Source organism: Acinonyx jubatus, chromosome D1, assembly GCF_027475565.1.
Source record: "Acinonyx jubatus isolate Ajub_Pintada_27869175 chromosome D1, VMU_Ajub_asm_v1.0, whole genome shotgun sequence".
Lineage (NCBI taxonomy): Eukaryota > Metazoa > Chordata > Mammalia > Carnivora > Felidae > Acinonyx > Acinonyx jubatus.
In genome coordinates this window covers 64,434,548-64,448,082 of record NC_069390.1, presented here as the reverse complement: position 1 = coordinate 64,448,082, position 13,535 = coordinate 64,434,548, and the positions used below count along the sequence as shown (strand labels likewise).

General features: G+C 37.8%; 1 protein-coding gene across 7 annotated transcripts in view; it reads left to right on the top strand.

Moving 5' to 3' along the window:
* Positions 1 to 13,535, top strand: part of PRCP (prolylcarboxypeptidase) — a 140,656-nt gene that overhangs the window by 49,957 nt on the left and 77,164 nt on the right. For all 7 annotated transcript variants that reach the window (XR_008290521.1, XR_008290520.1, XR_008290522.1 and 4 more), the window contains 3 exons: positions 3,099 to 3,280; positions 4,336 to 4,493; positions 5,065 to 5,237. Coding sequence is in view for 4 of the 7 variants with exons in the window: in XM_015074580.3 (XP_014930066.1) it covers positions 3,099 to 3,280; positions 4,336 to 4,493; positions 5,065 to 5,237 (513 nt within the window). In the remaining 3 variants the exon portion in view is untranslated. The remainder of the gene's footprint in view (positions 1 to 3,098; positions 3,281 to 4,335; positions 4,494 to 5,064; positions 5,238 to 13,535) is intronic.

Here is a 13,535-nt window from a genome sequence, read left to right as displayed (position 1 = left end):
CGGATGCTTAACCGACTGAGCCACCCAGGTGCCTCCAAGCCCTTTTTAAACTATAATATTATCATTTCTAATGTTGATCATTTTTTAACTCAGTGGGAAATCTTAAGATATGGCTGCAGAGAATGTGAGGGGAACTTCTCATTGTTTCAGAAATATCAGTAAATTATTCTACTTTATAAATTATACACTTATAATATATATTATATTAATAATGTATTATATACTGGGTCTACCACAGGAAAAAGTATAATGAGCACTCAAATATTTAAAAAGGTATTTTTCTTTTTTTTTTTTTTAAAGGTATTTTTCAATAAAATAAGGACAAATTATCTCTGTCTCAGTGAGCCCAAATAGCCACTTGGATTCCCTTCTGACCTTTCCTAATCTCACAAGGAGTTTTGGCCTTGGCCACAGACTGTACACCCAATAAAAAGGATACTATTTCCTCAACTGAGTCACTCATGTACTTTGTGATTCTGGGTATATGAATTTGCTATCTGTGCTATTATTTACATAATACTTGTCTTTGAACAACTAACTTTTCAAATTTTGCATTATCTTAACAAGGGTTTTATGTACTAGTTTTTTTTTCTAAATTACATTAAAACAAGTATTAAAATAAAAAAGATTACCTAAGATCATTATGCATACTACCAGTATGTATATACCATCTTTTTAGAAGAACTTGGGGCCAGTAATTTTCCAGGCTGCCTATTTTGAAAGGAGTTTATATATGTATATTTGTGTTTGTTTATTTTTGAGAGAGAGAGAGAGAAGCAGAGAGAGGGAGACACAGAATCCAAAGCAGGCTCCAGGCTCTGAGCTGTCAGCCCAGAGCCCAACGCGGGGCTCAAACCCACAAACCATGAGGTCATGACCTGAGCTGAAGTCAGCTGCTTAACTAACTGAGCCAGCCAGGCACCCCTGAAAAGAGTTTTAATTTTCATTCTCAGAGGTTTTATTAGCTCATATTATAAGTAAATAAAATAAATGAAAATTTCTTGTGTTGTGAATGAAGAACAGAACTATTTGCTGATATTTGTTGGGCTATGGGGGGGAACTCAATTCTTTAGCTTATTATTCTGCATAATTATCTGATTAGGAGAGTTGATAGATCTTGAAACCATTGGAAGAAGTCAGCTTGTTGCAGATAGAAACATAATGTCACCTAGATCCCCATGGTTCATACTTTGTTAGCAAAATGGAACTAAGGGCTCTTTTTGATACGCTTCTTTCACTTCATGTGCTCACAGAATTTGTCAGTAGCATGGGGGTTAATATTACAAATGTTATGCAAGGATTAGAAAAAAATGACACTCAACTATACATAGAAAATTGGAAGTAAAGACTAGTGATAGATAATGAAAGAAGAGGTAAGAGGTCAGAAAGTATGTATCTTGGGGTCCCTGGGTGGCTCAAGAGAGAGCAAGGTGGAAACTGCAGCGCTTATTGTGACTTAACATTGGAAGTTATACGTCACTTCTGACACATTAATTAGAACCAAGTCACTAAGCCCAGCCCAAGCTCAAAGAGAAAGGAATAAGACTTTTTCTTTTAAAGGAGAGATACTTTTTTTTTTTTTTTTTAATTTTCAAGTTAGTTAACACACAGTGTAGTCTTGGCTTCAGGAGTAGAATCCGGTGATTCATCTCTTACATATGACACCCAGTGGTCACCCTGAGAAGTGCCCTCCTTAATGCCCATCACCCATTTAACCCATCCGCCCTCACCCTCTCCAGCAACCCTCAGTTTGTTCTCTGTATTTAAAAGAGTTTCTTATGGTTTGCCTCCTTCTCTGTTTTTATCTTGTTTTTCCTTCTCTTCCCCTATGTTCATTTGTTGAGTTTCTCAAATTCCACCTATGAGTCCAATCATACACTTTACTAGCTCCCTTAGTTTAGCAGGACTCTGAGCTTTACCCCGCTACGTTGCACTGAGGAAATTGTCTCTAGGCAGAGAGACAGTGATCATGGGGCTTACTTTATGAATATCCTTCTCTCAGGGATCAACGTCTTGTGTTGCCTGTTTTCTAATGCCTGGATGTAGTTGCTGTATTGCATTTTGTAACTCCAATTTTATAGTTGTTTACAACAGGGTAATTTCCAGTTGTTGGTATGCAGATATAATGATAATCTTCCTGATAAGGAAGGATGAGTTTGATTTTTATTGATGATTCTTCAGTTTTTCACAAGATTCAGTCTACCTTTGCCTGTATAGTAGCCATTTTATTTTTTAAATTTTTTTTAATGTTTATTTTTGAGACAGAGAGAGAGAGAGAGAGAGAGAGAGAGAGAGAGAGAGAGAATACAATCAGGGGAGGGGCAGAGAGAGAGAGGGAGACACAGAATCTAAAGCAGGCTCCAGGCCCTGAGCTGTCAGCCCAGAGCCTGAGGCTGGACTCGAACTCATGAACTACGAGATCATGACCTGAGCCGAAGTCGGATGCTTAACAGAGCCACCCAGGTGCCCCAGTAGCCATTTTAAATGTTAAAAAATTTAAAATAAAAATTGTAGGGGCACCTTGGGTGGCTCAATTGGCTAAGTATCCGACTTCAGCTCAGATCATGATCTCGCGGTTCATGAGTTCGAGCCTGGCCTCGGGCTCTGAGCTGACAGCTCAGAGCCTGGAGCCAGCTTGGGATTCTGTGTCTCCCTCTCTCTCTGCGCCTCCCCTGCTTGTGCTCTGTCTCTCTGTCTGTCTCTCTCAAAAACAAATAAAATTTTAAAAAAAGTAATAAAAATTGTAATACAGCAGTTGTCTGTTAAGCTGAGAATTGTATTCCATCACATTTACTATTAAATATTACAGTTTGTTTCTATTGTTTCTACAACCTCAACAAGGTCTTTGGTAAATAGCATTTAATAGAAATTACATTTGAATGCAAAATACATTATGTTCTTCGCACAAACTTGAAATAATTTTTTAATGATTTATTTAAATCAGCATTGTTATTGCGTTGACTGGGCATTTTAACTCAATAGCCTCGAAATTCTATTTGGAGTAAAACTTATCTGACTGGCTTTTTCCCTGGATCTATGCTATGTCTAAGCTGCTATTATGTGCACATTTATACTTGTTCTTTGTTACTTTTCTTTAGGATTCCAGATACTTGAATTATCTGACATCAGAACAAGCTCTGGCAGATTTTGCAGTGTTAATCAAATACTTGAAAAGAACAATCCCAGGAGCTAAAAATCAACCTGTCATTGCCCTAGGGGGCTCTTATGGTGGCATGCTTGCAGCCTGGTTCAGGATGAAATACCCTCATATGGTGGTTGGGTAAATGCATTTATGTTGGACATGAGCACTTCTTTTTTTATTTTTATTTTTTTAATTTTTAAATTTACATCCAACTTAGTTAGCATGTAGTACAACAATGATTTCAGGAGTAGATTCCTTAATGCCCCTTACCTATTTAGCCCATCCCTCCTCCCACAACCCTCCAGTAACCCTCTGTTTGTTCTCCACATTTAAGAGTCTCTTATGTTTTGTCCCCCTCCCTGTTTTTATATTATTTTTGCTTCCCTTCCCTTATGTTCACCTGTTTTGTATCTTAAAGTCCTCAAATGGGTGAAGTCATATGATATTTGTCTTTCTCTGACTAATTTCGCTCTAGTTCCATCCACATAGTTAGAAATGGCAAGATTTCATTCCTTTTGATTGCTGAGTAATTCTCCATTGTATGTATATATCACATCTTTATCCATTCATCCATCGATGGACATTTGGGCTCTTTCCATACTTTGGCTGTTGTCGATAGTGCTGCTATAAACATGGGGGTGCATGTGCTCCTTCGAAACAGCACACCTGTATCCCTTGGATAAATATCCAGTAGTACAATTGCTGTGTTGTAGTGTAGTCCTATTTTTAATTTTTTGAGGAACCTCCACACTGTTTTCCAGAGTGGCTGCACCAGTTTGCATTCCCACCAGCAGTGCAAAAGAGATCCTTTTTCTCCACATCCTCGCCAACATCTGTTGTGGCCTGAGTTGTTAATGTGAGCCATTCTGAGAGGTGTGAGGCGGTATCTCATTGTGGTTTTGATTTGTATTTCCCTGATGATGAGTGATGTTGAGCATTTTTTCATGTGTTGGTTGGCCATCTGGATGTCTTCTTTGGAGAAGTGGCTATTCATTGGACATGAGCACTTCTGAATACTGTCACGGCATACTTAGATATTTGTTTCTGTTGTACTGAGATTTCTGGTTTTTATCTCATTAACAGCTGTTATTTTTCTCACCATTTTTGTTCAATGTCCGTTTCAATTTTAAAACTTGAATTTGATGAGTTACATTTTTTTTCTGTTTGCCTTTATTATTTTCCTTCCAATTTAGAGCTCTTGCAGCCTCTGCCCCCATCTGGCATTTTGGTAATCTGGTACCTTGTGGTGTATTTATGAAGATCGTAACTGAAGATTTTAGGAAAAGTGGCCCAAATTGTTCAGAGACCATCCACGATTCCTGGGGTGCTATTACTCGACTCGCAAGAACAGGTAAGCTTTAATTAATAGAATAAAATCATGGAGTGTTTTACCTTTCACTTGTTAAATTCAACACTTGCTTGTTTTTATTTTTAAGTATAACATACAGAAAAGTACACAAATCAAAATACATCACTTGATGAATTTTCATGGAGTGAAACATAACCAATATGGTATATTAGTATAATAATCATCCACTGTAATCAAGAACATAGTACTATGTTTTGTATCTGCTGTCTTTTGATCAACACTATGTTTGTCAGATACTTCTGTTTGTTTTATTTCATTGTGGTTTATGCATTCTGATTGCTCTCTGATGTTCCATTTGTTTATTTATTTACTTATTTCAAAAGTATCTTTGAAACAGGAAATAATTCAAATACATTCTGGCACACCCCATGAAGATAGACAACTTGTTTATCATGGGATTTTCCAGTTGCTTTAAAAATATTTTATTGAATGTTGAAAAAGCATACTTGGAGAAATGGTATAGAAGATTGAATTTTCTAAAATACCAAGTGATCAGTAAAGCCTTCTGTCAAGTAGTGCTTTTGATATTCCAACAATGTGATTCTGTTTTCAGGCAGTGGCTTGCATTGGCTTTCTGAAGCCCTTCACTTATGTACCCCATTAAGAAATTCGCAGGATGTTCAGCATTTGAAAGGCTGGATCTCTGAAACCTGGATAAATCTGGCAATGGTGGACTACCCTTACGAGTCTAACTTTTTACAGCCTTTGCCTGCTTGGCCTATCAAGGTAATAGGAAAATATCCTTTTGTTACTTTTTTTTACTTAAGTTTACTTATTTATTTTGAGAAGGGAGAGGGGCAGAGAGAGACAAAGTCAGAAAGAGAGGGAGAGAGAGAATCCCAAGCAGGCTCCATGCTGTCAGCATTGAGCCCAACGTGGGGCTTGATCTCATGAACCGTGAGATCATGACCTGAGCCAAAATCAAAAATCAGATGCTTAAGGGACTTGAGCCATCAGGCCCCTCTCCTTCATCACTTTTAATATGAACTTTTCTCTCTCTTTTTGTTTTGTTTTTTAAACTGGTGCTTTCTGTGACTTTTAGCATCAGAGGAATTTCCAGTGACAAAGGGGCTCTGAGTATGACCAACCTGGACAGAAATTCTGGCTTCTGTCACTTTCTGGTTACTCAACCTTGGACACCTTACCTAATGTTTGTAAACATCAGTTTTCTCTGATTTGAATAAAGGAGATAAATGTATAGATTATAGAGTTGTATGATTTAGAGCTAAGACCGGTAGTTGCTGCTAATGGAATGATTACTGTGTGCCAAGTCCTGTGCTGTACACTTTGCATGCACAATTTACTCCATCTTTGTCATACATCTGAGACACATAGACCTATGTCATATATGGTTAGTGCTTAATAAAAGGCAACTGCTATCATAGTGCTATGACTCAGTCAACTGCTAATGTGTTCTAAGTGCTCGACATATCATAAAGGAGTGATCCCCATGCAGCAGGGTGGAGTGGAAGGAGTACTGACTCTGGATCTTTGATCCGGAACCACCATATACCAGCTGTGTGATCTTGGGCAAGGCTGTCTTCTACCTGAGCCTCCCTGTCTTCCTCTGCAAAGTGAGGTAATGATACATTCTCCATAGGGTTGTGCTGAGGATCAAATAAAATATTAGACATGAAAGTCCTGTGGAAACTGTAAAGATACATCGCACCATAAATTTTAAAGTTCTTTTCATGACAAAATTCTTTATTGTGTATTCATCCTCTTTTAAGCATTTCTTTGTAAAGAATATTCTTATTAGTTTTAAAATTAAAGTTTGGCTCACTTGATGGTTAAGTTTAGAGAATATAATTGATTCTACAGGTAGAATGAGTGCTGGAAATATAAATAGACTTGGTCAGATGAAAACCAGTTTTCAAAAGCACTTTGAACTTAACAGTCCCTTTGAACTATTTAAAAAATTTTTTTTCTTAATGTTTATATTTTAGAGAAAGAGAGAGAGACAGAGAGAGAGAGAGAGAGTGTGTGAGCAGGGGAGGGGCAGAGAGAGAGGGAGACAGAATCCATAGCAGGCTCCAGGCTCTGAGCTGTCAGCCCAGAGCCCGACATGGGGCTCGAACTCATGAACCGTGAGCTGAAGTCAAGACGCTTAACTGACTGAGCCACCCAGGTGTCCCATAAGTCCCTTTGAACTATTAAATGAACATTTTACTTAAAACTTTGTAACCCAAATAGAACAAGGTCATTTGCTATTAGAGATCCTATTCTTCGTCTAAAAACTAGAATGAGAAGTGGATGTCTTGCGCATAGCAGGCCAGAGATAAATTTGTATTGAATTCAATTGAATTTAGACAATACAGAGTTATTTAAAAGATCAGATCTCTCTCATGGTAAGAAAACCTGGATCAAAGTAATGAGAAAAAAACTAAATTTGAGCCAGTTAGCCTCCATACATGTCTTTGTGCTAATAATGCCTTATCTCTCTTATTTTACTATTTACAGAACACTTTCATATATGCTGTCCCATATAATCCCCACAAAAATACTCTGGGAAAAAGAGGTACAATGGAGTGGAAATTTAAGCTCAGTCAAGAAATGGGGAAAGCACAATTTGAACTTGGGTCTACCACTGTTCAGAGCCTCTGATATTTTACCATATCGCACTGGATTAGGAGAGGATTTGGCTGGATTTTGGGGTGGATCTCTAGCCACATTGTGACAACTATCAAATTTAACTATAGTCTGTTTACAAAGTGAAAATTAAGTTTGCATTTTTATGCCCATTTGAAGAACAAATGAGTTGTCACATGATAAGCATATGGGAATGGGGCGCCTGGGTGGCTCAGTCAGTTGAGTGTCCAACTCTTGATTTCGGCTCAGGTCATGATCTCACAGTTTATGAGTTCAAGCCCCGCGCTGGGCTCTGTACTGTCAGTGCGGAGCCTGCTTGGGATTCTTGCTGTCTCCCACTCTGCCCCTGTCCTGCTTGCACTCTGTCACTCTCTGAAAATAAATACATAAATCAAAAACATACAGGGAATTCCCTTGGTATTTGGAACAGAAGTTGGCAAACTTTATTTGTAAACAGCTAATAATAAAAATTTTAGGTTTTGTGGGCCATTTGGTCTCTGTCACAGTTGCTCTGTTCTGCAAGTGTGGCAGGAGAGTAGCCATAGGCAAATACAAGTAAATGAGGAAGACTATGCAATAATACTTTATTTATAAGATAAGCAGTACCCTGGATTTGGCCTGGGGGTGTGCCAACCCCTGATTTAGAAAAAAGCCAGAGGAATACAGCTTTTTTGTATTCGTTTGTATTATGATTTGGAACAAGGAACACTAACTTTGCTTTTCTCTCCATTTCTTTAATGTTCCTTTTGAAAAATTTGCTGATGCATCTCACATGTAAATAAATATCCTATCCTTCCTCTCTCCTAAGTATTCATTAAAAATTCATTCATTCAAAATTAGTAGAGTATATCTCAAATATTCTGCCATTTATTTTTGATTTAGCACAGTCCTTCTTTTGTCTTCTGTATATATGCATTATAAAAGTTTATTTTTAAGGCAAGGTAATTTGTGTCTTTGCCCGACAATCAGGTTTTACTTCTTTTCTCCAGGACTACTTCTTGTTATTCTCTTCAGTCATTTCTTACTGGTTTTATCCTTTCTTTTGGCATATTAAGGAATTCTTGGTTGCTTATAATATATTTATGTTTCTGTTTCTTGCCTGCACCCAACCAAAAGAAATCTCTCATTGCCCCCTGCTTGAGAACTTTCCATTGCCTCTATTTCCAGTTTTATCCTATATGATTTCAAAGTTTTTCTACTACATGTCTCCCTCCCAAACTTTTAGCTTCAGATCACTTTCTTTCACTGTTCATTCTATTTCTCCTTTCTTGACCTCCTCTCTGTTCTCCCAACCCACTAATCCCAGGAACACTACCCAGTTGGGGACCGCTCTTTCACTTGGATAGTTCCATTTAACCATAACTCCTCCTCCCTCTGATACACTTCCTCCTTTTTAAAAGGCTGACAAACAGCCGTCCTTTTCTAAGTCTGTAACTTAGGCTTAGGATAGTGAGATAATGTGTAACAGTTGGGTTATGAAAAAAAGTAGGTGATTTCCAATTCTGCCTGGACCCTGTATGGTTCTGAAAGATCCAGAGGCAGTGATTGAATGCCTTTTCCGTGTCAACTCAAGTATCGTTCTTTTTAATTTGTTTGTGGGCTTTGCACACTCAGACTCCATTTGCTTTTGTTTACTGTTAACAGAAGCTGCAACATTCATGCAGAAATAATCATGGACTTGGCTGAGAGAGCACAAGGAAGAAGAGAAAAGGGAAATAGAAAACCTCTCTGTCATTTGACTGCTCTGTCAGCATAGAAACTACTAGGTCTCTTCTCAGCTTAAAGAACAGTTTTTAAGGATACTATAGCGGTTATTGATTTTGGAATAATTTTTTAGCTGATAACTCACCAAATCTTTTGGCTTGGCCTTCTGAGCATGCAGTTAGATGTAGTGAAATAATAAGACATAAAATGGAAAATCTCTTCCATTTGTCTTGGTGTTTGATAATGTATGCGACCTCTCTGGGTGGTTTAAGCGGTTTAGGTGCATTCTATGAAAAGGGAGCTTTTAATGACAAAACTAATGTGATTATCGGTGAGTGTGAGAGGGGTATTGAAGCCGTAGAGAAAGAAAATCTGTTAGAAAAGCTGAATGTATCTGCTTAATCCTTTCTCTAATGTGGATGCGCCATACTTTCTGAGAGGAGGTTGGTCTTTTTTTTTTTTTAACCCATCTTCTTTCCTTCTTTTAAAAAATTTTCTTTGCCCCCTTTTTATTTCTCTTATTCAGACGTTTATCCTTATAGGTAAGGGGACACATAAAGCTTTTAAACAAATCATTATCTTTACACTGTCTAGTGTATGTGGGATCAAAGGGGAGATTCTAAATATCTGGGTATAGAGCTAATTAGTTTGGTACTAAGATTGAAATGTTCTTTCACCATGATTTCTACACTCTTTAAAACAAGAATTATTAAAATGGACTTCTAATGCTCTTTTTAAGTTTTTCCTGAATGTTTGTCTTTGTTCTAGGAAATAGAAAGTGAATTAAGTCTATTTCATATGTTGATTTTTGAGCCTCATATGAATTACTCTACTGTTTTACAGTTTTCTTTTTTGTTGCATGATAAAAAAAAAGTTGTTTGGTTTTTACATTGCCACAGAATCCCTTTTATTTAAGTTTTTATGTAAAACAAACTTAGAAAAATATAAAGATAATCTAAGAATAAAAAAATTTGCGGAGCGTCTGGGTGGCTCAGTCGGTTGAGCATCCGACTTCGGCTCAGGTCATGATCTCGTAGTTTGTGAGTTCGAGCCCCGCATCAGGCTCTGTACTGACAGCTCAGAGCCTGGAGCCTGCTTCGGATTCTGTGTCTCCCTCTCTCTGCCCCTTCCCCACTCATGCTCTGTCTCTCTCTGTCTCTCAAAGATGAATAAACGTTAAAACAATGTTTTTGCTCAACAAATTAAGCGTGAGACTACAGGTATATTTAGGCACTGTTTGTGTTGTTATTTTTCTCTTACACTACAGTTTTGAAGTTGAGTATGTGTAGTATTGGCAGTTACAAATGGAAGCTCCACAGCGAATCTTGCATTTGAATGCCAGCTCTGCCACTTTCTGGCTGTGTGACTGGGACAGGTTTCTTAACCTCTCTGTTCTTTAGTTTCTTCATCTGCCAAGTGGGGATAATAGTAATTGTAATTACTAGTAATTATTAGGGTCATTATGAGAATTTAATAGGACCCAGTGCTTAGTAAGCACTAAATTGATACTAATTATATAATAATAACAAGAGCTATTATTGTTGTATATAGTAACAAAGAGGCAGTGTTGTACTAGGACTTTGTGGCCAAAGTGTGGGTTCAGAACTTATATTCATAGTTTTAAAATTGTATATCTTTAGCCAGACCTCTCTGAGCTTGTTTTCTCCTCTGTGATATGGGGATGGTCGTTATATGTTTTCCCCTGGGTCATCATAGGGAAAGTACCTGACCACAAGGAACCACAAGTTGGACTAGCAGCCTCAGTCCCAGTTGCTCTCATATCACTGAATTTATGACCTAAATAGAAATGCTATACCTTATATAGAAAGTGTTTGAAAGAAGCTAATTTGAGAGTGTCCACAAGATAAATAGGAAATATAGTACAGGGGCTACATGAGTGTTGAGTATTCTGAATGGAAGTGGTTGGCAGGGACTCTTTCCTTGTTATTACAGGCCCTCAATTAACAATCAACAGGCCAAGTACTTGTACTCCTCAATTGGCTAACAACTGCACATTATCAGGCTTAAGGTGAAGGGAGTATTAGATGAAGTTGAACCAAAGATGCTGATATCTGACTGTGTTTGACTTATAAACATGGCAACTTCATATGGTTCAACTTAACATTTAGATAAGTTTTGTGCATCCTGTGGATCTTTTATACAAGTACATGATTATCTTTTTTTGAATAAACATGGGAATAGTGCTGAGGTTTTGCTAGTATAACTCCAGTAATTTTTTGAAAACTTTATTCACTCTTTGCTACCATAATTGTTAAGGTAGTGTACAGAGATATGTAGAGATTGTGTTGTTTACACTAGAGAATGATGCTTGTACTCACAGAATTTTTCACTTAGAAAGGAACTTTAGAAGCACCTAAAATAATAAAATTCCCTTAGTAAATTTGTAAATATTTTACTAAAAAAAATTTGTAAATATTTTACAAAAAGAAGTTTTTTTAGGCCTTCTATCTAATGTGCCACTAGGATTATAAATTGGTACTTTCTTTCTATAAGGCAGCTTGATGTAGCAAAAGCCTTAAAAATGTTTATTTCCTTTGAGCTAATAACTCCTCTAAGAATTTATCTCAAGAAAACAGTTCAGGGTGTACGTAAAGATTTAGGCCCAAGGTTATTTATTGTAGCCTTATTTGTAGTACTGAAAGATTGGAAAAATGATACAAACAAACAATTGTAGGATTGCTTCAACTTTTCCTCAACTCCCCATCCTGATTGCTCCCCTCTACATTTTCTCATGTTGGTCAGTGTCCTTTTTAAAGTGTGGTGCTCGGAACTGGACCCAGTGCTCCAAGGGAGCCCTGACCTTACAGAGGACAGTGGGCCCAGGAGTGCCCTTAATCTGGATATGGAATTTCTATTAGTAGACGCCAAGTTTCTGACCACGATGTTCCCTCTGAGTAACTGGCACTGCCGAAACCCAAGTATTATCAGCCGGTGCCGGTCCCCAGCCATGCCTGTGTCTTTTAAGGAGTGACAGTAACTGCTGTTTGCAGAGATGGCTATTCATGGGGACTCCTTTTCTTTGCCTGACAGAGGCCCAGTGTTCTAGCTCTGAGAGGGGATCTGATGCCAGCATGTGAGTCACACTTACTTGCTACTGTTCTTTAACAGAGTTTTAGGCAACTTGTTTGTTGTTGCTCATCAGCGCTCCCTTTTCCTCCTGCCTGGCTTACATTGTCACCCTGCCTCATCTACTGTGCTGTGCTTGGACATAATGCTCTCCTGTGCATTCCGCGGGTCCATTCCATACCTTTATGCTGCATTTGGAAACAGCTGAATCCACCGTGAGTGTCCACAGTCAGGAAGCAATGCTGACCAACTGTTGGCAATAAGTAGTTTAACAAATTCTGTGATTGGTTCTTGATTTCCATATTTTCTTGAGTGTTTCTGATTGGCATATTTCTTAGGGACATTTTCCAACAACTGTTAGGTATTTTTTGACTTACCATGAATGAATGAAAGTTGTAGAAAAGTAAAACACTGTTTTGCCTTTTTTCTTCAGCTTTCATTTTCTTATTGCTTTAGGCTTAACAGGTTTGCGAAGCTCTGAGGTTAGCTCAGTACTGTTTCTTCCTGTACACCTTTTCAGGTTTATCTTACTCTTATGACCTCGCTGTTACTTTTTAAAGGTATATCCAGGTTATTTGGACATCTTAATTTCTGACTTTTCTTTTTTTTTTTTTAATTTTTTTTTTTTTTAACGTTTATTTATTGTTGAGACAGAGAGAGACAGAGCATGAACAGGGAAGGAGCAGAGAGAGAGGGAGACACAGAATCTGAAACAGGCTCCAGGCTCTGAGCAGTCAGCACAGAGCCCGACGCGGGGCTCTCCTGGAAGATTTCAAGTATTATTAATAGTAGTCACCAATGTCTTCATTAGATCTCCAGAACTTATTCATCTTATAACTGAAAGTAGTTTATATCCTTTGACCAACATTTCTGCATTTACCCATCGCCCTTCCCCCAGCCCTTACCAACTGCCATTCTACCTTGGTTCTATGAGTTTGACTTTTTTAGATTCTACACATAACGAGATCATACAATGTTTGTCTTTCTGTATCTGGCTTGTGTAATGTCTTCCAGTTTCATCCATATTCTCACAAATGGCAAGGCTTCTTTTTAAAGAGTGATTAATATTCTATTTCATTTATATACATCTCACATTTTCCTTATTCATTCATCCATCAATGGACACTTAGGTTTCCTTATCTTGGCTATTGTGAATAATGGTGCAGTGAACATGGGGGTGTAGATATTTCTTTTAGATCCTAATTTCCTTTCATTTGAATATATGCCTAGAAGTGGAATTGCTGGATTTTATGGTAGTTTTATTTTTAATTTTTTGAGGAACCTCCATACTGTTTTCCACAATGTACCAATTTATATTCTCACCCATAGTGCACAAGGGTTCTGAGGAATTCCGTGAAGATCCCTTATAGGCGCCTTATGAAGGCCGTGGTGGTGACCACCTGGTACACATTTCCGTATCACCTTTTTTTCCTTACCTTTTTCTGTCCCTGTCGTTTATCTTCTTTGGGATCACATTCCCAAATAAACTATAAGCATGTATGTTTTGGTCCCAGGCTCTGTTTGTTTTTTTTTTTTAATGTTTTAAAATGTTTGTTTTTGAGAGAACGAGAGAATGAGAGAAAGAGCACAAGCAGGGGAGGCTCAGAGAGAGAGAGGGAGATACAGAATCTAAAGCATACTCTA